General features: G+C 35.5%; 1 protein-coding gene across 4 annotated transcripts; it reads right to left on the bottom strand.

The window, feature by feature from the left end:
• Window positions 1–525: 525 nt before the first annotated feature.
• LOC110714001 (DExH-box ATP-dependent RNA helicase DExH5, mitochondrial-like) lies at window positions 526–24591 on the bottom strand. 4 transcript variants are annotated; one of them, XM_021892492.1, is made up of 19 exons: window positions 23869–24591; window positions 21585–21745; window positions 21424–21511; window positions 20994–21239; window positions 20783–20878; window positions 19777–19965; window positions 19529–19688; window positions 19319–19449; window positions 10563–10730; window positions 10181–10453; window positions 9827–10021; window positions 7033–7236; window positions 6802–6871; window positions 6549–6697; window positions 3852–4157; window positions 2610–2669; window positions 2311–2463; window positions 1977–2090; window positions 526–1806 (listed from the first exon to the last, which is right to left on the bottom strand). In XM_021892492.1, exons 1-19 carry the CDS (start codon window positions 24325–24327, stop codon window positions 1339–1341), a joined length of 3690 nt encoding a protein of 1229 aa, XP_021748184.1. In that variant the 5' UTR covers window positions 24328–24591; the 3' UTR covers window positions 526–1338. The 4 variants fall into 4 exon arrangements, with proteins under 4 accessions (XP_021748184.1, XP_021748258.1, XP_021748325.1 ...); XM_021892566.1 differs by having other exon boundaries at window positions 1977–2087; XM_021892633.1 differs by having other exon boundaries at window positions 21585–21739.
• Window positions 24592–25390: the final 799 nt, after the last annotated feature.

Here is a 25390-nt window from a genome sequence, read left to right as displayed (position 1 = left end):
TCTTTCTTTCAAAGACCCACCTATTTCGACGAAGCCACACTCCCCACACAATACACCAAAAAATACACCACCAATTTGCGTCTTTATGAACTTCACGCACTGAGCAACACCACTCCCTAAAGTTGTTACCTGTGTATTTCTCCACCTCCAAACGCAAAGGTGAAGTATACCAGATCATCTTCACATCATCGCATTTCACCAGCATGTGCAGCGTGCATTCTATCATCTCCCCATGTTATGTTGAAAATTTTCAAGTCAGCGGAGTTGGAGGAACAAACTATCTTGCCAGGAGCCTTCGTTGTGAGGGCAGACCAGATTCGGTCTCCTTTACCATCCCAAATATTAAATGTGAACATCCGAACAGGTCAGTTACTATATTACACCTGATGTTGCATGATGTACTCCTGTTTCGTATTTCAATTTATAACAGTATAACGGTAAGGATTTTAGAAATGATAAAACAAAACACCAAAAGGCAAATACCAGAGGTCTAAGAACAAAACTCGTATGAAGAGAATTCAGTACTAGATTAACAAGAGGCCTAAACACAAGTGTCATTGCTTCCATTGGTTTAAGGCAGTCACAATAACTGAAAAATGATGCAGACAGGATACCTGCCTAAAGAATAATTTGTATAATACAACAGATAGGAGCAGAAGAATCAATCTCCTTGATTTAACAGGTACTGCATTGATAAATTTTCTAAGCTATACTGAGACAAATCGTTTTTGTACAAAGGGACTAAATACCCGTAGTAGTCCCTAATATCTCTTCTAGTTGCAATTTACAAAATAGAATTGGATGTAACCTTTTCTGTGACTACTATCCCAAAATGGAGCGACATGTAAAGAGCAAAGCTCTTTTCCTAGCCATTTCGCCCCCATCACTATTCACTTCCCATCCCCCCCCCCTCCCCCACAAATATCCTCTACATGCAAAATGTACAACCAATATATGGCAGTGTATTTCCTACCAAGCATCTAGAAGGTACTAAATGAACTAGAACTCCCATATTTTTGTACACATAACATCATCTGTGCTCATCTTCTTTCGAGAATAATCCCCGTCCCCTCCAATTTTTCCACTTTGGTCAAAAGCAAGCATTTTCCATGGTGTTCTCTCATGAGAATGTAGACCATTAATATTTTTCCCCTTCAATCATGAACAAGCACTTACCATGGTGTCCTCTCACCAAAATGTTGACAATCAATAACAGACTGGTGAATAGACTCAACTCGATCACAAAACTATCCAATCATAAGGCCTCATCAGGCTCTGCATGCAGCATCTGCTGAGTGCAATCTGCTAATGCAGTTTCCAGTCAGTACATGTCAAGTATCAGTTGTGACATTTCTTGCTCTTTTTCAGCAGTATTGACATGTGATTAACATATTCATTTCCCATCTGGGTACCACCCATAAGCCACTCTAGAGCTTCAGAAGCTGCATCTTTCTCTGCATTCTTCTTGTTGTTGCAAGGTCGCCCAATGATCTGCATTCCATTGAACTCTACAGTAGCTCTGAATTGATTATTTGACAGTTGCTTCACTTTATATGTAGGGGCAGTATACCCAGCCCTAGTAACTAAAGTTTGAAGTTGACTCTTAGAGTTATCACCGCCAGGTCCACTTTGAGTTCTAGAAGACAAAGCTGGCACCATTGGTGAGATAGATGATTTAGTAACAGTAGGCTTTAGAATCTGGCGGCAAAACACAAATCGACCATCACATTTGTCCTCTGTAACAAAAAGTTTTATGGCTAACAGAAGGTCCTGATAAGCACATGTATCCATTCTGGGATTTTGGAGCTGCAAGCAAAATTATATATTATTGTGGAGTGACTTCAAATCGAATCAAATTGGAGAAACAAAAGCCTCTACAATCAGTCATACTAAGTGAACATTATACTTATTATATATATATAGATTCCCATCGAAATTTAGACTCATAGAGCACCCCTGTAAAGAGCTTTTCTTACTTTGAGCTGTATGAAATCCTCCAATTCTCTCTTCAGGTTTAAGTATGTTTCTGCCATCATAGGTTTCATAAAAAATTCCAAGTATCCTCCCAGCATTTTCAGATGTCCATCCTGCTACAACAGAGAGTATCGAGTGGAAATGAGGATTGCTTAAAGTAGTACACAGAACCAGAGTTCAATATAGACATTATCATGTTTCTGAAATGAGTTAGAGGGTCAAGGAGAGGAAGGATGGTTAGTCCCTCCATCTCCCCCCCCCCCCCCGGGTGGGTACCAAAACAAAAAAAACTTTCTGAAATGAGGATTGTTTTGGGGTGAAGACAACTCTTCTTACCATTTCCCCTTTGTCAATGTTTCCTCCAAACAGCAACACCACAGAATCCGACACTGCAGTTGAATCACGCAGGAAAACGGAGTTGACTTTAATTTTCTCATTGAAAACAAGCCATGGATATGGAATTTTTGCCTCACGGGCATTAACAGAATTCTGCAGCATAGAGACAAAGATTAATTCCTCAAGGATACAATAGTATCTGAATATATTATTGAATTTGAATTTTGAATACTCAGTAAAACAAATAATTGTGTTTCTGGTTTCATATCCAAACAAGAGAGCTAAAGAAATGATCTTACCGAGTAAAGGTGCACCTGACCATCTTCCATGGTCTTTAATGATAATGATTTCTCATTGTGCTGTGGGAAAATTTAAGGCTATTAGTACATAGAAACTGCAGTCTGCAGGTATGATGAAGCAACTAAATTTAAAGATAATAAAAGAGAGCAGCAGAGACAGAAGCAACTCAATTAGTACATAGAAACTGCAGTCTGAAAGTGTGATGTAACAGCTCAGCTTATAGATAGTAATAGAGAGCAGCAGAGACACACAGCATACAAAATCATATTATGATCATGCAAACCTTCTAATTTGTCCAGCTAACTACCTCATTATAGCTCCAATCAAACTTCTTCAGTAGTTTTAAACAACTAGATACAAGCTCTGGTTTGCTACAAACTCCCTCACCCCCCTTCCCCTCCCCACAAAATAGGCAAAAAGAACACATATGATTTGGTATGCAAACTTCTACTTTCTATTTCCATTAGCCCCGTTGAGAATTGACTTAACCATCCAATTTATATAACTGAATTAGTGACTTACTATCACAATTTTTAGTTTTTAATTTAATTTAATTTTATTTAATAATTAATAACAGTTTAAAGATTTACTAATGTTCAGTTTTATTGGACTAATATAGCTTTAAACAAATTTTGGAAGTACAGTCAACAAAACAGGGTCATCAAAAAGGGTTGTTTTTGTTGTCCAAAAAAAAAAAGGGGGTTGTTTTAAGAAACAATTAGTCAACTAGTAGATATGCAAAGTTATGGTTGTGACCAAGAAAGGAAATGTGCAAGAGAAAACAAGCTAGTAATGGCAGAAGTATCACTCTTACAACTGACGATTGATTCTACTTGAGCTATGGGGGAAAAAGAAGTGACGAGTGGAACAGGAAGGGATTTCAAAAACTGGGTGTGGAGGACAAGGAAAGGGAGCTAGGGACCAAACAAAGGGGATGCCAGTTCCAGTAGACAGTATGGCAGCAAGGCCTTGATGAGCATTGATAACACCAACAAAATTCAAGGAAAGATTATATGTTGTAGTTTAGATGTAATAAAATTTCAAGACGTTTTTTCTTCCTAAAGTCCACTTCCTGTAATTAAGGGATTCCTGACAATATAGCATGGCAAGGTACATTGGAATGATATGAACCCTTGCAAATTCATAATAACATAGATTCAAGCACAATAGTTTACAGGATACTGATTGCCATGGAGCGAGGAAGATAAGATTTGCTTTTAGCTGATAGTTAAACCACTCACCACAACAGAGCAAATTCCTGGATACAATCCATAGCATATAACTGCACCGACAAGCCTGTCGCCATGGCTCCATCCGTTGAAGGAAGATGGGTTGTCATCAATTAGTCCGGTATCCTTCAACAAAGTATAGAACTCCCTCCGAAGGGAATCAATTGCTTTCATGGACTGTACAGAGAGAAAGTTTTTCCAGCAGTAGTCATAACCACCATACTCTTTTTCAGCACTTTTCCAGCCATCATAAGCACGAACAAGTGCAAGATGATCACTATAATCACGCGAAAACTGAGCTTTAGCAGCCTCTGCAAGCTGAAGAGAAGAACCAACATAAACTTATTAAGCTTCACAAGTATCACAACTGAATTGCATTAAGTTATTTCAAAGTAAATAATAAGAACTAAACTCAAAGATGAGAAATAGGTACACTTGGGCACGTGACCCAGAAGGGATAAAAAGTAACATGGACATTCAGCACATAAAGTGTGAGAAAGAAACCATTTCAAGAATGACAATTAATGTGATGGAAACAGACTGAAGTTCCATGACAGGCAACTTACAAATTAAAAGAAGCATATCACACTAAATCTCATCAGAATACCTATTTTACGGCCCTTGTACCCACTCTTATTCACCATGTGGATTTACACAAACTTCATCAAAGGAGTGTTTTCATTGAAATTATAATGGGGCTGCAAATTTTTATGGTACTTGTTGGGGTAAGATGTCCTCTAAGTCAAGCATCCAATATTGTTTCCTTATTCCCCATACTCCCAATCCCACCCCCTTTATAACTTGCCATATTAGAAAACTACCAAGTCATCGATATTATTTGGATTCTAATTGTATTTATATTTGAATTCTAGTTATAAACTATAATTCTTAAATGAGGAACAGAGTTGTGAATTCCAATTCTTTGATATAGCAAATGACCAATGGATTCTGAATTTCTGATTTTCAATGAACCAAAAGTAGGCAAATTCCAAACATTCATTCAGACACTCAAAAAAAAAAAAAAAAAAAAAGGCCTAATTTAATCTAATAAAATTAAAACTCGCATTTATAAAGAAAAAAAAGTATTATTAGCTTGCAAATTTATATCAACAGCCATTGATTTTTGGAAAGTCCCTAGCATTCCACTATTCTTGGAGGCAAATGATACTAGTTATACTACACATATTTTCAAATTTGCCACATTGTCTGTCAAAATGAATAATTTGATTGTTTTATACAGAATCACAGATACCACGTACTAATGAAACCTGATTAATAGGATGTCTATCCCTCCATATTGAGAACCCCACTTCACACTAATAATCTAGTAGGAAAACAGAAAGTCTTGAAAGGGAAAAGAGAGGCAATTTCATCGATCCAAATTGTATATAACAACGGTTCCATTGTCAATAGTAAGAGTTTCCCCAAGACGAAAAAAAAAAACCTCCGTTTGACTGATTATTTGTGATGAAAAGGGTCATCATGCTAATCATATTCCACATCATGTCATCTTTGCAGCTATAATATATCAGCAGCCATCTGTAAATATCCATTTAAAAACCTAAAAAAACTAAATATAATGCCTACGTAAATTACTCTTTTTCAGAATATATCTAGGCTGGAAGGTGAGTTTTACATTCAAAAGCATAACTCAAGTACAATAGCACTTGACGCATGCAATATGTGGGATCATTTTTAAATAATCTACAGCTAGTTTTATATTCAAGCACAATGCTACCAGCCTACAAATAATATTTACTAATATTTTTTTGGTTTAAAATAAAAATAAAAAACAGACAACCTCTGAGGGCTTAGCAATATGTGGGATCATTTTTAAATAATCTACAGCTATTTTTAAATTCAAGCACAATGCTACTAGCCTACAAATAATATTTACTAACATTTATTTTGGTTTAAAATAAAAATAAAAAACAGACAACCTCTGAGGGCTCTGACTAAGGATATTACTGACGTTTTAAGAGAAAACCATCTATTTTTCCCCTTCCCTCGGTACTTTCACGGTTTCACCAACCCCTTACAAGTGATTATAAAATTAATGATGTTAATTAGTTGTCAAATATATAGTAGGCCGCTTTTGATCGCATTTTGATGTACTATATAAAGTTATAAACCGTGGTGAATGAATGCAAACGTTTGCCAAAATTAAGATAAATTTTGTATTCCCTATCAATTATGTCAGTGACTTAATTTACGTCAATGAATTATGTCAATGAATCTAAACGTTTACCTAAATAAAGATCAATTTTGTATTCCCTACCAAAAAACCTAGGTAACATGGAAAGGACATAGGTTTCCAGAGAGGGAACATTATAGATTACAGTAAACCATCAATTTTGAAATCAAGAATATATATCAAGACTGTCTTTTAATTATAAGAATTATAAGAATTGATTATAAAATAAAGATTGTCTTTTAATTATAAGAATTCATATCAAGATATTAGACGAATGCGGAAAAAAAAAGTTATAAATATAAAATTCAAGTGACGTAAATAATAACCAGCAAATGAGATCACAAATTTAAAGAATTTCAATATGAAAATTACCTTTTGATGGTAGGGGTTTAAACAAAATAGGGGTATTTTTATTTATATATTATTAGGTGTAGCTAACTTATTATACTAATAATTTAAACAATTAATTAAAAACTAATTTTGGCTATGGAGGGGGGGGGGGAGTATTGACTTACGTCTTTCTTGTCCATAGGTGTCAGAAAAGGATCTCTTACGCTAAGGCCAGCAACAATGGTCAATACAGGATCCAGACAGTTAAATATGGCACCTAATACCAGCATTTTCCCAAGTTTTGGCTCCATGGGTAGCATTGTCAGGTATCGACCTGCCAAAATATTTAATGACATTTATGTTATCAAATATTAAATTAAAAATTTCAATAAAGATCCCAGCAGGCATAGAAGATTGCAAATATATTTGACCACACACCTAGAACAGTGAGATTTTCATCTGCGTCCAACGCCCTGATGACCTTCAAATATTCTATAGCATTTTGAACCTATAAAATTAAAAGCATAAGAAACATAAATGGAATAAATGTTGTGAAGAGTGCAAATCAGGAAGCCAAAACAGCTGAAGCGAGAACATTCCAAAAGTATAATGTAACACAATTACACACTTGGAAAAAGGATCTAAAAAACTGAAGAATTTAAAAGTTACCGCCAGTAGTTCAGGTGACTGTAGAGCACTGGACAAGAACTCAGATATACTGCCAAGTTTTAAACTTTTGATCTGCAAGCAGAGAGACTGTAGAGGCGTCCTCAGAATTTCTGGAAGCTGGTACTCTGCAAAAGCATCATACACACATCTTGGATAGAGATGGTAACATTCTCCAGGTTGAACACGACCAGCCCTCCCTCTTCTCTACATTAGTAAGGAATAAATTCAGTGAGGACATTTTCAGCAGGCAATCAGTACTTTATTAATTACTACCTTTATTCTTAATTGTTCTTTAACACTTTCCCCATTAGTCTGTTCCTTAAAGTTCTTTAGACTTTTACTTTATTCTATTTATGGAAAACTCCATCAACTACCTTACCCCACAATATTTACACTATCCCATCAACTCTCTCTTACTTTTTCCACATTTTTCTTACACCAACTCACCTTTTGACTCCCTATCTCTTACTTAATCAACTTTTTCTTACACCCACTTACCACATAAACACTCTATTTTCAATTGCTTAAATTCTCATGAAAATAGTCAACATCAAGAACAAATAGGAACAGAGGTAGAACGTCAATAGATAGACTTTAGTGATGATTCGGAAAATAAAACTTAGTTTTAAAATTCTCTACATAAGCATTGTGCATTACAAGATTTTATGCCATTCACACCTATTTGTTTGAATAATCTTGGTGCTAATTCACCATAAATAGCTTTAAACATAAGGTTTTTGTCATACACCACCTTTCAGTTAGATGCCTTCTCAAGAAACATACATTTAAATCATTAAACACCTTTTATATGGTATTCATGCTATTTACCATGCTTGAAATTTAAGTGACCATTCATTCCACATCATCATGAATAATAATTGTATGCGACATTTATAATGGAAAAATAGTCGATTCAGGCAGCTGTAATTAGTAAAAACTAGTTTTTTTTTTTTTTTTTTTTTTTTTTTTTTTTTTTTTTTTGGGGGTGAAAAAGAGGGGCAAGCCCCGAGTAAAAACCTAGTATAAAAGGTATGAGGTAATTATAAAATATTTATTATCTTAGAGATTTCTCAAAAACGCATAAGGCTTTTTAAAATGTTATTATATGAAAGGAGAAATGATGTAGTGCCACGAAGTCAAGAATATCCTTTAATTTGCACAGTTACCCCGGCATACAAGGGATATTAACAGCTAGATAGTGTTTTAGGCAGGTTGACCATAATTACATTGAAAACCTCATGCAAAGAATCATGGCTTAAGTCAAGAAGTAGTTCTCTCTCCTATGGTGTGGATAATCATCACCTAGGTCTTTGGTATCAGCGTTGCATAGAAATTCATGACAGTCAGACAAGTCATGTTTCATGCACAGTAAAGTCGTCAAATACATGGAAAAGGGTGCAAAACTTTAAATTTGTTGACACCTAATAAAGCCCTAAAGATGAATAATTCAATTTGGAACACAATGCACAAAAACTCTTTGGGACAGGTACATGTGGACCCTAGCTAGACCACCTACAGTCTGTGATGAGATGTAACGAATCAGAGCAATCCACCTGTGTCTTATACAAACAAAAGCCAGCAGAGAAAAAAGGATAGGGTCTGAGACCTCTGACCACTATCTTAAACAAGGCGGTGAGGCACAACCATACCAAGAAACAGTAACCAAAGGGGTGCAGCCACTAGTTGGCATATAAGGATATGACAAAGGGGTAGTAAAGTTAGTAATTAAAGATGTACTATTTAGCTAAGTAGTATAAAAAGGTAGAGAGTGGTAGAAATTTGGTGTAGTCCTTAGGAGAGTTGTGACCTAAAGTCATTATTGGAGCTTTGTAGGCTAAACCTACTACTATCGTTTGTACGAAACCATTAATTTGTTTAATCAAATTTATCAGTTATCTCCATAATTATACAGAGTAATATCAGTCCATTACATGAGAAATTGTGTGTATTTAAGTGTGTGTTGAAACTGTTGATATAGATTTATAGTTATTCATGAACTTTCTTGATTCCATTGTTGTTATTTGGGTCACATTTTGCATTCCCACTCCCAATTTTCCAAATCTTAACAAAATTCACACTCTGAATTTTCCATTTTACTTCAACAATCAGTGTCAAACTGAAATTTCAGACATTAGTCTCCATAATTTAACTGCCCCTTGTGCTTTAGACTCAATTGATCACGGTACTTCATCTTGTCGAGACTTTGTCAACTCGTCAATAAACACTGCAAAGAGAAACAGATTTATATTGATGAATGTCACTCTTACACTTGCTCTACCAATTGTTCTCACTATACTGTACAGATCCTCCATTGATACTCCTGTAACCATATGCTAAATGAAATTCAGTTCGAAATTCAGCAGACATAAACATCTGGCTTCCATTCAAGATTTCAAGGTACCCCTAAACCCTGAGCCAACCAGATCTCTACAACACAAAAAAAATCTTGGAGTTCCAGGGATCCAATAAGAAAGAAAATGTTTGATTATCCACTTAGTCCACCATCGGGGCAAGTGGGCATTAATCAAGGATAGCCTTTATGTTGGCAGGAGGAGAACAAAGAAAATGCAGTAAAGGTTTACGAATATACAACACCATATGTTAAATGGAGATGATGCCTCACTCGTTTAAACCCATACACACTCAAACGTGTTGGAAAATAAACAAGAAAGTAATGAATTCACCGGGATAAGCCTGAAGAGATCCTATATAAACAACTAAACATATATGATCACAAGTTCACAACGAAAGTTTCATATCCTTGAATATGTGTTGGATGCAAGATGAAAATTACCTGTTGGGCAGAAACCTTTGCAATCCAAGAAGGAAGCAAGCAAGGAGTATTATTTAAGGCATCATATGATGTCTCCTTTGCCTTGCCACAGTCAACAACATAAACCACATCATCAATTGTGATGCTAGTCTCCGCAATATTAGTAGCCAGCACTATTTTCCGCACCCCATCTTCTGGTTTCTCAAAAATTAGCCTCTGTCCATAATCAATATGCAGAGTGTAAAATTGATGACAAATGACAAAATTAATGAAGAATGAAATAATGACATAAAGTTCAGATGAAACGCCATCTCATAGCACAGGCAAGAAGAAATAAGTTCAGTTGCATGTAATATTGCAAGACATGCAACTTACCTGTTCTGAACTTGCCATAGAACTGTGGCAAGCAAGCACCAATACTCTATTTGGATCACCCAAGATGGGATGAGCTTGGAGTTTGTCCTTAAGTGAACTTATGTCATCCCATCCGGTCATGAAAACTAGCACAGCACCAGGCCCTTCATTTTCACAAATATTAAATAACAGATTTTCAATCAGATTAAACCCCATGGAATCTGGATTCCAACAAGATAATGATTCCCTAGTCTGTGAACTATACTCTCTGAAATCAGCAGCAGCAAGAGCATCCTGGTAAATTACAAAAATAAAAAATAAAAATAAATAAAAGAGTGAGACTATAAAAGAAACATAGACACATAGTAAACAAAATAGAGGTCCCAGCCATTTAGCTGCATACCTCAACAACTGAGGCAATTTGACTTTTTCGTTTCCTGAAGCCTTGTTTGTTCGTCTTCCATGATCTATCTGGACCATAATCATCTATCTGATTGTAAGGAGTCATTCTATATCCAGACATTTCCAATATATCTTCAAGGAAATGAGTTCGAACAGGGTAGGTGAATCCCTAGAAGATCCAAAAGTACAGAGGTAAACCTCAATAAGTTCAATCAGAAAGCAACAAACCAAATAACCATTATGAACATGAACTGTAGCTTTTCAAGAATTGCAAAGTCAGAGATTACAGCACAAGCAAATCATGTCATCAATGATTCAAAGAGATTCAGGGAGTTGCAGACACCCTAGAAATCCTTGGTTTACATATCTAATATGATAAATAAGGAGATTGTTTGGTTCAACTCAAGGGAAAGAAAAGAAATCAAGAAAGAATAAAAATCCTTATTTTTTATTCGGGAAAGAAAAAAGGTCTTTGACTCTCAAACTATCAATCAATCAATCAATCAATCAAAGCCTTAATCCCATTAGTGGGGTTAGTACATGAACCAAAAGTGATTATTCCGTATAGTCATCCACAAAAATCTTCCTCCTCCTTCCCTTACAATCAAATATCCCATTCTCATGCACATCCATATGCTCAAACTAGCATTAGAATATTAGAAAAACCGCACTAGTATATTAGAAAAACGAAAACTCATACCAATAAATTTCACAACACCAACCAAGTGTCTTCCCTTTCTCTTACCACCACAAGGGAAGCATTCAGTATTCTCTAAATAAGTGATGCTGACATATACATTGCCTCCTTCCTAGTTCTGAAACGTGCAAGGCACAAAGGGTCCCTGGGGCCTCCTGCCTAGGCACAAGGCGAAGGCATGCACCTTTTATAGGCAAGGCACACCCTTTTCACCTTTATTTTCAAAATTGTGGAACAAAATTTCAATAGAAGAGGCCCAATTTTAGTAAAATTAAAGGCAAAAACAAGGATAAAAAAAAGGGGCTGTAAATATGGAACTTTAGATGTAGACACGGACCCACATGATTTCAAATTATTTGCAAAAGGATGCCCTAAGGCTCACATGAAGACACAGAAGAAACAAGAAATTTCTGTCAACAAAAAAAAAGGGGGGGGGGGGGGGGGAAACCCAGAGAAAAGAAGGTGACTTAGTTGTCATCTGAAGGCTGTCAGTGTTGGGGGCATAGTAACAGAAAAAAGAACAAATAGAAAGGAGAGGCAGCAGAAATACACGATGAAGAGAGGTGAAAGATTGCAGGGAGAGATAATTAACCTTGATAAGCTTCACAGGCAACAAATTTAGTGCTAGTAATCACCTGAGAAGGCTAGTCGGCAAAAATTGTCATAACTCCAATTGTCAGTTTTACATAACTTCTCTTATTAAGGTTTAACACATTGTATAGGTTAATATTAATTTAAGGTACATAATAACATATTATAGCAATAAAATATTTGATCATTGTTTTAAATTTGAACTGACAAAAAAAATAAAAAAATAAACATTGATTTGTTTAAAGTTGAAAAATCAGATTCCCCCTTTTTTCACATCACTACAAAACGCGGTCAAGGAGCTGCTCTTATGCCTTTCCAGAGGCGGCTGAACCAGCTCTTTCTAGTGTCAGCTTGTAGCTAGCTTAGCCTAGCCCTTCAAAGGTGCTATTCTTGGCCTAGACTTGTCCCTCACCAAGGGGCACGCTTTTAAAATTAAAGCTACCCTTGTTCACTTTTTTCTTGGTATTTTTCCTCAATTCTTCCATTATCTTATGCAAGGGTTTCAAACTCAGATCTGGATACCAGAATATGATCAGACAACTAGAACTGAAAGCTAGGATGTTGGTCCGTCTACAATAATAATCTGATGCTAGGTAAGGCTATTCACTTTTCTTGTAGCTTTACATTTTTTTTTCGAAGTGAAGAGGATCTCACAGGGTGTTGCAGCTAGACTGAAAGTGGTCAATATATTAGTAATGAAAGGCAGGCCTAGGTCAGGAAGGGCAGGTGGGTCATGGCAGTGGTGTAGCTGGTATAGAATGGTTTCTGAGCTCAAGCAGAAGTGGAGAACTAAAGACGAAATATGAGGGTGATCGGTGATTGCAAGATGTTGGTTGTCAAGGTGGTAAGAGTGGTGGATAGAGGTTTGCATTGTTAATTGCATTTGAGGTATGGTAGCCAGTTAGCCACACACTATTTTCACTTGATGCAATTATAGTTGAGGGTTGAAATATTATTTACGGAGCTCATCATAAAGAAAATTAATGCAACAGATTTTCTTTTAGGGCGTAATTTTAGCTTAAAATATGCATGGACATAGGTGGAAAGTGTCTTAAGACTGAACGAGATGAATTTTCAGATAAATGTGTTTCCATCAACAGTTATTTATAGATAATGCATCCTTGTTCAATTGTTATAGGTATGTGTTGACAACTTGACAAAGGGTACAAGTCATGATTATAGCAAAACAGGTCGAGCCATTAGATTTAATAGTCAGGGCAGCTTGTCTTTCAAAATGAACAATTAAGAATTAAGTCTACTGTTCTATTTACTTAAGTCAAAGTGCAGCTTCTCTTAAATGCATAAATAGAGTTTTGGTGAGCCATTAAGACTTGGGTTCCACTCATAACTAGATAAAAACTGACATGTAAATCAAGTACAGAATTAGGAGTGCTATATACAGATTTTGGTCTTCCAAGTATTGTAAGGTTCAGGCAGAGATAAAGGTTGTAAAATGATTTTAATTACTGATATGCACTTCAACTTGAGAAGTATTGCTTGCATTTTAAAAATTATTTACCATTTGATACCTAATGGCAAATTGACCTTAACGCTTCAATAAAGATAAATCTCGAAATTTGAATTTTCACTCTTGGTGGTTAAAGGAAATTTCTACAGGACAGTATTAGACTGGTAGTAATATAAGGCTCAAAATGTTGGGCATTTAAGATGTTAAGAAAAACGTGTGACACGTATCGGCGTATGTTGAGGTGGATGTTGGGAACATCTTGAGGGGCAAAATGGGGAATTTAGATGTTTGTCGGAAAGTTAGAACTGTGAATATTGAGAATAAGATTAAGGAGATTCAACAACGTGGGTTTGGACATGTGAGACATCGACTTATGGATGTAATAGACCTGTCAATTCAGGTATTCAAGTCGGATTCGGGTCAGGTCAAATCAGGTCTCGGGTCGGGTCAAATCAGGTCTCGGGTCAATCTAGCCTCAGATCATGTTCAGGTTACGGTCGGATCAATTTCAATTCAGGTTATTCCGGGTTGTTCATCCTTTCGGGTGTAGGTCGGGTCCGATTCAAGTCAAATTCATAACGGGTTCAATTTCAGGTTCAGGTTGTATTGAGTCGGGTTTGGTCGGGTTAATAGATGGTACATTCGGGTTCGGGTTAAGGTTGGGTCAGATACTTATTTGGTCGGATAATCTTAAAGTTGGATCATTCTTGGTTTTGGTTTAAGTTCAATTCGAATAAATTCGATGTGGTCAAGTTAATTTATTTAATTACGCTCTGCATAATTTGTTCAAGCATTATCAAAATTTTATTACACTTATATAAGAAGTAATAAAGAACAAAAGGTATATAAAATTTTATTAAATCGACCATGACTCGCTTCAATAACAGGTTGTGTTGGGTTATAAACGTTTTCGGGTTCTAATAGGGTCGGGTACTAGTTCAGATCCGGATTGTTGTCGGGTCTTATTAAATCAGTTGACGGTTACTATCGGGTCGGGTGCGGGTTCGGATTCAGGTCATAAAGTATTGGATCAAATCAGTTGTCGGTTAACATCAGGTTGGTTCAGGTCGGGTTACGGGTAACTAGTTTCACCCCATAGTTCGGGTACAGGTCAGCTTCAGATCATTACCGGTTTCAGGTTCTTGGGTCGGGTCAATTTTTTACAGCTCTAGAATGTAAGGAAGGTGGAGGGTTAGGATGATGGAAATTACAAAAGATGCCAAGTGAGGCCTACGACTTAGATAGAGAGGTAGTTAGAAGAAAAAACAATAGAGGAAAGAAAGAAAATGGGAACAAAGAAAAGAATTTCTAGTTCGCCCGGAAGTAGAATGCTCTGTATTTGCAAGAGCAAGTGACAATGAAAAGAAGAAAATTGAAGAGGATATATGTGGACGACCATAGGAAATGAATTCTCGATTCATGCCACCGATACAATCCATGTTATTGTGGAAAGAAAGTTAAACATGGTAAACCAGCTCTTTGACTTCAAAGATTTATTCTTTACAAGAACAAATCATTAACACACCCGCCATACTTTATATGATAATGGTCGTCAAGATTAGCCTTGTGTTTACTTGTGTAAACTCACATGACCTTGCATAATTTGCATTGATAGTACATAAATATTTTTCAATGTTTCCACAATTAAGCCCACTTTAGTTACCTATTATATCTGGTTGTGCAAGTAAACAGAACAACTATCTTAGGGTGAAGTGCCTCATCATGTGAAAACAAACATAAGGAGTTGACTTGTAGTTGGTAATGTTTTATCAATTTGGCATTGATTAGTGGGTTTTATGTGGCATATCATGGTTATACTCTTGGCATCTGAGGTAAGGGGTATTTAATCAGAAAAAACATGTACATCTCATATTCAAGTATATACAAAAAAAGGTAGATTCATGCAAAACTATTTTACAACTAGAGATAAAGCTAGAGATATAGAGACCAAATCAATACATCTTCAAACAAGATAACAAAATTGGAAGTTATAGCACAAAAGCATGTAAGGCATAATATAGTTACATGAGAAGATAGGAGATTACCTAGAAAGAAATGAGACTATCAGACTACTAAGGAAAGAATATTGCCCGGTTGTGACTAATGATTGTGGGAAAGGAAGAAGATTCTTAATACATAGAAGAGAGTTACGTTATATGAAGGAAAGGATGTAGCAACACATAAGGGGAAAAAAAAAAAAAAGCTAATGGAGCTTACGAACAAATTCATAATAATATCATACATGATTTTTTTTTATTGAAATTTATACAATCTTGAAAGGGCGCAAAGATTTACTATACTACTCCTTTTGTTTCGGATTAATAGCAATAGATTAATTACAAGACTTTTCTTTTCCATCCATTTTTGATTAATGATGTGTCTATTTCATATAGTATTTTACCCCCGTCCCTTGGTCATAATTAGTAGTGTTTTTGGCTTTTTAGAGCCACTTTTATTACTAATTGGTGTTTTCTAGTGTTTTCGTAGATTTGGTTAACTTTTGCAGGAATTTACACTTTCGGAGTATTTTCCCGAGATATTTTGGAGCAGTCACGAGCATTGGAGAAGCACGACCAGCCAGGGCCGGTTAGAGCCATCGAACCGGTGATTAAGGGCTCGGTATAGGAGGTGATACCGGGGCATTTGGACCGAGTATTCAAGACCCAAAGAGGAAACCCAGATTGGCCCGAAGAATTGGAGTCCAATCGTAGTCCAAATAGTGGCCCAAGAGAGCCGCCCGGCCAAAAAGGCCGGCGCCCGGTGACGCACCCGGCTGGGCGCGAGAAGCGTATTGAAGAGCAAAAAGGCTCGCCCGATGGGGCGGTGCCTCGCCCGATCGGGCGCGTGTAATTATTAGGAGATGATTAGCGTTGTTTTAGTTTGTTTTAGTTTAGGATTTGTACGGAGTATAAATACTCTTTCGTAATACGATTTTAGGATCTCTCTCTCTCTCTTTTTTTACACTCTTTACTCTTTCTTTACTCTCTTAATTGTTTTCTTAGATTTTCTCTCTCTTAAACCTTTGCTCTTAATCTACTCTTAATTCCAGATTTTGTTTGGTAACTATTTTCTCTTCTCTTAATCTTAGTTGTTATTCTATTCCTTTGATCATGTTTTGTTTTATTGCCTTGATTTGTTTAGTTTTTATTACGTGTGAGTAGTTCTATTTTTAGGGTTTGTGGGGATCCATAAATAATATGAAGGAGTAATTTATTGTTGTTAATTATCAATGCTAGATAAATTTCCTATTGATTGATTTAATGCTCTGTGACTAGATTAGGCCTGATCTTTTATGCATGAGTTTGACAATATTGATTCGAGATTCGACATATGAGAATTAATGTTTAGGTCTAGTTTCAATAGGCAGGTTAATTTATAAATGGTTAGGTCGAGATTCGAAAGATGAGATTTAATACCGGTAAATTAATTGTGTGATTATAATACGTAGCGAAAGCCCTTTATAATCTGATTAATGTATGCATTGATTAATGATTATTATATTCTACCCTGGATTATTATTTATTGGTGAACCTATGCCCTAGATCCTTTTATATATTATTTTCTCCTTATTCTTGATCTCCGTAGTTTAGTTTATTATTCAATTATAAATATTGGTTACCTCATAATCTAGATTATATTAGTTAATTAGCATTAGAAAGACTTGTTTCCCTATGGAGTTCGACCCTACTTCCTTATCTACTTTAGTTAGAGGACTTAGGTAATTACTTTTGATTAGGGGATACGACTTTACCGTCAATTAAGGGTATGTTATAGTCACTTGCTTATCACTTATCTGAACTTCTTTTAGTTGTAATTTGTACTTGGATAACCATTGTCAAATCGCATTATTAGAACTTAACTGAACTTATCTATTACTCTATACTAAAGCAGAATCTCTTTTGGATTTCCCTCCTAAAATCTGCTTTATTCTTTTTTTTTTTTAAAGATTTTTACATAATTATTAACTTTCCTAGGAGCATCATTATCTAATTATTTATTGTTATGCACATTTTTCTACACACTTCAAATTAATTAATTAACAAACTTCATTATTTATTTATTTATGGGTTGACTATTGACTTACATTAATATAAAAACTTCTAAATTTCAATTACTTTTGCGTATTAATTTTAAAAGCTGAGGTCGGGCATTATCTAGTTACAACTTAAACAAGTGAAAATAAGGTGAACATAAAATGCCCTAATTTGCACCACTTCCTTTTTTTTTGCTAAGGGAGCCACTATTTTCTTAGTATTTCTCTCTCCTACTAACCCCAATTTCACAACGTTTATACTATCTCTCTTTACCACTATCAACTAATATATCCCCGCCAACTATACATTATATTATAAAATCTCACTTTGGTCCACTACCAACTAAATATACCCCCACTAGCTATACATTATACTTCCTCTTTTTTTTTTATTATTGCACCATAGGGGTTGGGTACAAATATTTTGGTAGTGGAAAAAACTAAGAGAGAGAAAGGTAAAAATACAAAATTGCCCATGTGACATATTGATAAACTAAAAAGTAAGTGTGAAAAAGCAAGGATATGTTGGGTATTTGTAGTGTGAACACAAATAATTTTTTTTCTAAAGAGGAAATGGTGCAATATTTGTGAAACTTCCTAAAAAGGCAAGTGGTGCAATAATAAAAGAACGGATGAAGTATAATAAATTCTCACTTTGGTCCCTACCCTATGTTTATTCTTAAACTATGTGTCAAATCTTGTGTTGTGAACTTGTGATTAATCTGAAATGGAGGGAGTAATTAGTCGTAAAAGAAGAGAGCGAATGGAACTTTTGATCCTATTTGCATTTCATTCTGTGTAAGACAAGGCCGCATGCATGAAACACGGTAAGAATTTCAAGAGATCGCCTTCAAGACTATTGACTATATATGGGTTTACTATATACGTGATTACTATTGGAACATTATATAGCATATTAGTTTATCTTCAGAGTAGCATGTATTTAGATAGAATTTTAATAAACTGTATCTTATTTATTTGCTTTAAGTGATCGTAATGATAAAGCTTCTAAGAACCATCAAAAGTTGTTATTACATCCTGATTAGACTTGCATTCAGCTATCTTCTTACTCGTGTTTTATCCTATATTGACTTATTTTCTTTTATTTTTTCTCAAACATTTTCATACAAAAACAAGTTTATTCTAGACAATTTAAGCTTTTGTTCAGACATCATAAGATTAAACAAATGATGCTTGGACTCGCCTATGTACTCAACCATACCCGTGTTGATGCAATCCAACCCGGGTGCGAACACGGAATATGGGTCGGACCTGGGAGGGAGAAAGTGACTTACTGGTTCTGTACTTCTTGTTCTTCTGCAACAGGAATTTTTTACTCTTCTATATGTGGGGGTGGGAGTAGGTGTGGGAAAGTGAACCACTAAACCATGTGACATGCAACTGCAGTTATTACCTTTTGACTTTTCAAACAGCTTTTACTTCTACCTTTTACAATTATACTTTTTGCATACATCTTTGACTTTTACCCCTTTTATTTGTATTCTTACTCGGTAAGCTGTACCAAAAATTAAGACTTCTACTTCGAAATCATGAAACTTTACCTCATTATACTATACATATTTAATTACTCAAAAAATTCAATTAAATAAATTTAAAATTCACAGCAACTAATAATTTTTTTTTTAAAATAAATGTCATGTCCCCGAGTCCATATTTAAAATTTGGACACTTCTTAAACATGTCCCCTGATCCTTAATTTCATAGTTTTTTTAGTCTGACACTTGGACACATACCCAAGTCCGAAATCCGTACCCAAATTTAAGCATCCTGAGAACAAAGTGCAGAGCCTTAAAGGTCACATGATAACAAGGCAAATTAAACAAAATGGTAAACAAAATCCCATTTTCATAAAGGCATAACCTAAAAGTCTAAAACTCTTATTAATATTTCTAATTCATCCCTCAGTAGCAAGCCGAGCAACAACAGGCTAACCAATGGAAAACTTACCGGGATATGGACAACGGGAGCACCACCAAAATAAGAAGAGAATAGATCAGCATCTAATGTTGCACTCATCAAAATTAACTTTAACTCCGGTCTATGAGAAAGTAGCTCTTTAAGCACAATAAGAAGAAAATCTGGAAAAACAAAAGCATTAATTATTATTTGCTTATGCAACATTGATATGAATATCATGTTTCCAGGATGTAGTTTCACCTTCATTCATCCCACGTTCATGAATTTCATCCACAAGTACATGAGTTATGCCCTTCAAAGTCCTATCAACAAGTAATCTTCGCAGCAAGATGCCTGTAGTGCAAAATAGAAGCCGTGTATCTCTCCCTTTCATCCCCTCCAGTCGAACTTTATAGCCAACCTAGAACAACAAAGGAAGTATGGACTTAAAAACCAACTAAACTTACAGATGAGATTAATAACAACAAAGTACAAAGCCTCAAACTCACAGATTCTCCCAATTTCTCCCCTCGCTCTGCAGCAACCCTTTCGGCTACTGACATAGCTGAGATTCGTCTTGGCTGAGTACATATCATACTGCATGAAGCTCCACGGCTAGATTCTATTTCAGACTCCAAAATAAACTGTGGAATTTGTGTAGTTTTACCACAGCCTGTTTCCCCAGAGACAATTATAACCTATAATATGACACAGTAAAAAAAATGTACAATCAGACATAGAGATAGGAGATAAACTTCAGCTTTGGTACGCAGTATCAGGGGAAAACGCCATCTACATATAATTTAGTAGAAAACAAAAAAAAAATCCAAATTAGGCTGTAATCATCTCAGATAGTGGAAGGCACGAGAAAAATCAACTTAAATATATACTTGTATTCAAGAAAAAAGAAGCCAACAAAAAATTGATCAAGTAAAAGAATAACAAACAATAATAAACATATAACAGCTTAGAGTCCATGTGGGTTTCAATCACTGGCATGGACCCACAAGTTTCCAGGTTCAAATTTCCAACACAGACGCCGGCATAATTAATAAAATTGAAATGTATAGCAATGAAGATTAAATATTATAAGAACACAAGAGAGAGCTTGACATCAAATCATATAAGAAACTGAACCCTTTCCTCTTTAACTCGTTGAATGGTCACCAACAACCCCACCCCCTTCCCCCTTTCCTCGCTTTCCCTTATGTTCTATCCATTACCAGCTTCTTGTCAATAGAACCTTCTTCGTTTTGTTTCTTTTTGTGCCATTAGCCAGTGATGAGCAACTAGGACGTTACCACACTGTGACCTCTCCCCAAGGATGGAAAACTTAAGTTTCACTCTTCTCATCAATTGACGGCGATCTACAGAAGAATCTTCAGGCCAATTAAAAAATAGTCGAGAAAGGAGAAGCAGGGAAAGTCATAGAAGCTGACTTTGCACAAACATGACTGCAAAAGTGGCGTAATCCTAGCCCATCTGTCAAATTTGATGAATTATAACAAGAGTTACCTGATTACTTGATATAGCTGTTATCAGAGCATCTCTCTCCTTAAACGCTGGAAGGCTTCTGCGAAACTCAAGAATTTTCCTCCCTTCAGGGCATTCCTGTCACAAATTTTATGCAACTCTATTAGAAAAATAAAAAGTACTAGATTGAACCTACTTTTAAAAGCAATAAATTTTTAGTTTTAGACAACAATGGTATACTGTAAGGATGAACCTGCCAAGCAAGCTGCTGATCACGCAGCTGTAAGTTTCTTCGCCTAATAATTCTCTCCATGACAACATTGCTAAGATTCAGAGGTTCTGGTTGCTCAAAGAGACCTTCATCAGTGGCTATACTACCACTACTGCTTGATCTTGAAAACCCATTATTTTGTAAAGCATTTACACTCTTAGATTTATGAGAAAGGTAGTCAGCAAGATAAGCATCCACTCTCCTTTGCAAATTACAATCTACTACAACCTGTGAACAGATTATAGCAAGAGCTAATGGAGTAAGAAGTCTTAAAATTGAGTTGTAAAGAGAATTGAAGATCTGAGGAATAGCAGAGTTGGCATAAATACATGCAAAGTGGAACAAGAATCAATGCAAAGTAGAACAATGACATGACACATCAAATTGTATTGGGAAGTAGAAGCTGCAGTACCTCTCTCTGGGGACGCTTTTCATCAAGATCAAATCTATAGTTAGGCAGTGGAATCTTGCTAAATACAACTACTTTGACGTATGAATGGCTGCAAAAGGCAACACATAGTCTTAGAATAGAAGCAGATTAAAGCAGCAAAATCTTTATCAAACTCAACATACCTATATAAACCCATACTATTTGCCAAAGCAGCAATCTGTTCAAAGTCACGTCTGTCTTTTTTATCCCTAGATATCAATTCTTGCTTATCCTTGTCTCTTAGAAGCATGTTAAACTTCCATTTCCATTGATCCACATTATCAGCAAATGAAGCAGGCTGAAACTACATTGAAATTATAGACAACAACATGTTTCAAGACATCAGAAAATAATAGATAAAAAAATTGACTAAGCCGAAAAGGCATGATAGAAGTGATCAAGTTTACACACTAGCCCTCTTTCTGTCTTTCACCTTGTTCCCACATAAGCTCTATATTCTTGTTTGTGCTGCCATCAAGTATATTGTGGGCAGCAACCCCGTTTCTTAGATTTTGAAGTTGAATTTCTTTTCTTTAGGGTTTTTTTTTTTTAATCAATATAACTTTTCCCTGAAATTGTGAGGTTTTTTCACAATGCATCGATTTTTAATACCATCATAAGCCATCCTTTGTTTCACTAGGTATGAGGTGCAATATGGCGCAAAGGGTCCCTAAGACAAGGTGCAATGCGGCGCAAAGGGTCACTGGGACAAGGTGCAACGCGGCGCAAAGGGTCCCTGCTTCCTGGGGCCAAGGTGCAAAGCAAAGGTGCACACCTTTTGGAAATTGAGGCGCACCAAACTACCAAAGAGACTAATTTATGTTTTAAACTAGTTGTACTTTCTGCCACAGAGAAGGTGTGAAAGGGTATCACCACTAAATTAAGTGCCTTCTTTAAAAAAGATCAGAGAAGAGGGCAGGACTTGAAGAGGGGCTCACTATTTGAGAGGGTGGTCATCTACCTAGAAGGGAGTGACTGAGAAGAAAAAAATATATAGAAGGAAGAAGAATGAAAAAACAATAGAAAGAGATGATTGGGGGGGGGGGGGGAGAGAGAGAGCAGGAGAAGATCGAAGAAAGAGAGGGTGAGAGATATATTTTGAAGAGAGATAAAACTGAACTAACCTGATTAGCCCCATTGCATCCCAAGTTCAAATAAAGATTGATATTTTATTCATAATTATAGAACATTATCTCTTAAACTTTCAACATCATAGACTTTCAGCAGCTTGATTTCTCACTATTTTCTTCACGATTCAAATCTTAGGAAAATGGACAAAACCCAAGTATCATACAACTACCAAAACTAGTTATGTAAATTATGGTCAAAGGATGTTTATTTAAGATACATTTAAATTAACAGCAATAAGGATGGTCTTAATTATACTAATATAATTAATATTAATAGGTGGTTCCTTTTAGCAAAATAATTAAGTTGAACAAAACAAGTTCAGTTTAACAAGAATAAACTCTATAAGCTAAAGAGAACAAAATATTGAGGTTCAATCGAAGAAATTTCTAGCAAGTTGAGACTTATAAGGTCATTTGCTACAATTAATAACTTAATCCCACGCTATCTCCAATGAAAAAGCATGTGCAGAAAAGCGCTTCTTCAAAGGTGTTACAGGAGAACATTATGCCTTTTCTCCACAAACAAAGTGGTCATTGCCACTAATAACCTCAATGCATAATTAATAACTAAAATAACATCATGAACATGGCAACTCAAATCTTAAGGATTGTCGGATCTACTTGGATTAAAAAAATAAAATGAGAGGAACGATTTTAACATGATCCTATAATTTTACAATCCTATGATAAGTTTTTTTAAAGTACGTATGCACATTTGTTTAAAGTATTCAGCCATAGCTATTAAATAGACACAATTCAAAAAAATTACATTATTAAGTCAATTGATAAATTGACGTTAATAATATTCAAAAGTAAACCATATTTTGACAACCTTGAGCACAATGTATCTTTAATTATTGCAGTTAAATAAAATTTTATGTAAAAATGTAGCATAACGTATACTTTTTCGCTTGTAAGTAGATCATACAATCCTACTATTTAATTCTACTGATTCGACCCACCCACCTCACTTATCCCAGTTAGGATTTCCCAATCTTGATAACCTTGCTCCTGTGAAATATTTGTCTGACATTTTTTTAATTCTCCATCCGCCATCACTACAGTTGATACACTTTCAAAGGTACTACAAATGCCTCATAAATGGCAAGCAAAAAGCAAGTGAGACCAAGATATAAATTCCATTATGCTACAAATACCATCAATAACCCTTTTAATCATTATAATTATAAGGCAATACTTGCTTCACTCTCCAAATTCCATGCAAAATTAAATTTAATCTACCTTAAATAAAAACCAGCAATAATAAATAAAATGCAGCAAAATTGAAAGTACTTACCCCAGAAGAATACGAAGGCAGTTCAGACTCCCCGAATTCGCGGTCAGACCCCTCTTCGGAAACTTCATCAGCTACCGAACTTGGCTGATTATCACTAACTTGACGATCATACTGAAACAAATTGCTACTCTTCGGTTGACTGTAGAACTTATAGTGAAAACTATTTGAATTCGAATTCACATTCCCAAATCCCTTACTCTGTTGCTTCGGATTAGGAGAAGGAGACACATTCCGCTGTTGATTAAACTGAAAATGCCCAATTCCACCACTTTGATTCTGACTATTACAACAAATTCTAGCATCAAAATTAGGGTTAGGGCTTGAACTAACAGTTTGATGATGGTCGATACTACTGCTGCGAATTGGAGATTGTGGAGAAGCCGGAGAAGGCACGGTGATAACTGACCTAAGCCGCTGGTGCGGTGGCACGTACACCGTAGATTGCGGCCGATCTTTCATAGTTTGAAGACGTATTTCTCTGAAAAATTTAGGGGTTTTTTGTGCTTGAATTTGCAGAATTAAGGATGAATATGAAATTAGGGTTTTAGTGTGAATTGATGAGAAGGAAGAAGATGATGATGGTGTAAATGGGAGTTGGAGTTGATAGTTGTGTGTCAGTTGAAGTGGTAACGGAAGAAAGTGTCCAAATATACTCTGCTGAGGTGTGTAAATTCTGGTTCATCAGTTACGGTGTATTTTCTTGTGGCAAAGGTGTGTAAATTCAGGCTCTGTACTCCCGTTAAGGGTTGTATTTTTAAAAAAAAAAATTATTTTTTTTTTATTACAAAGAGACTTCATAAATAAAAGCAATATCACAACCTAAGAGCATCAGCAATGAAGAGTATGCAACAATCCTTTCCCAATCTCTTTCTCATTTCCTCCGCTTGACACATCACACTCTCTTTCATTCACATCACTTCCCACTATCTCCACCCTTTTACTTATCCTTTTTCTTAAATATTTTCAACACCAATGAGTATTCTTTCCCATATACTCTCTCCTATTTTTATTTTTTTTGAAATAATACTCTCTCCTATTTAGATTATACCCCACCATATATTTTCTCTCCTATTTACACACTTAATTACTCCCTCCGTTTTATTTTGTTAGTCTCATATACTATTTTGGACGTTTCAAAATGATGTACCCATATTGAATATTTCCTAACATTATTATAAGGTGAATAATTTTCATAATACATAAATAATTAATCTAATTGGGTGTTTAAAGAATCAAATAATTTTGATTGGTTAATGTATGTGCTAGTGGATTGCTGACACGGCAAATTTTTCAATCAAAATTTATTATAGGCGATAAATTATAGCCAATAACCATAAATAAAACAAGAAAAGACAAAACATTAATTACAAAATTGCAATCAAATTCCAAATTACTAAGATTCCTTCTTTTCTTATTTTAGTGACTGATTCCAAAGAGGACTGACTAACAAAGTGAAACGGAGGGAGTATTATTTTAGTTTGTAAAATATGTTTATTATTATTATTGTTATTGTTATTATTGT

This window comes from Chenopodium quinoa, unplaced genomic scaffold, assembly GCF_001683475.1.
Source record: "Chenopodium quinoa cultivar QQ74 unplaced genomic scaffold, ASM168347v1, whole genome shotgun sequence".
In the NCBI taxonomy this organism is placed as follows: Eukaryota; Viridiplantae; Streptophyta; class Magnoliopsida; order Caryophyllales; family Amaranthaceae; genus Chenopodium; species Chenopodium quinoa.
Note: the sequence above shows the minus strand (reverse complement) of the source record. Positions and strands in the feature narration are given on the sequence as shown.

Bases quoted from the DNA above. Each gene is read 5' to 3' on its own strand.
- LOC110714001 (XM_021892492.1), bottom strand. From the start codon at position 24,327: ATGAAAGATCGGCCGCAATCTACGGTGTACGTGCCACCGCACCAGCGG. The intron at 21,512-21,584 runs GTATGTTGAGTT...TGCCTTTTGCAG, and splicing joins AATAGTATGGGTTTATATAG to CCATTCATACGTCAAAGTAG. The intron at 21,240-21,423 runs GTACTGCAGCTT...ATCTGTTCACAG, and splicing joins AAAAGCGTCCCCAGAGAGAG to GTTGTAGTAGATTGTAATTT.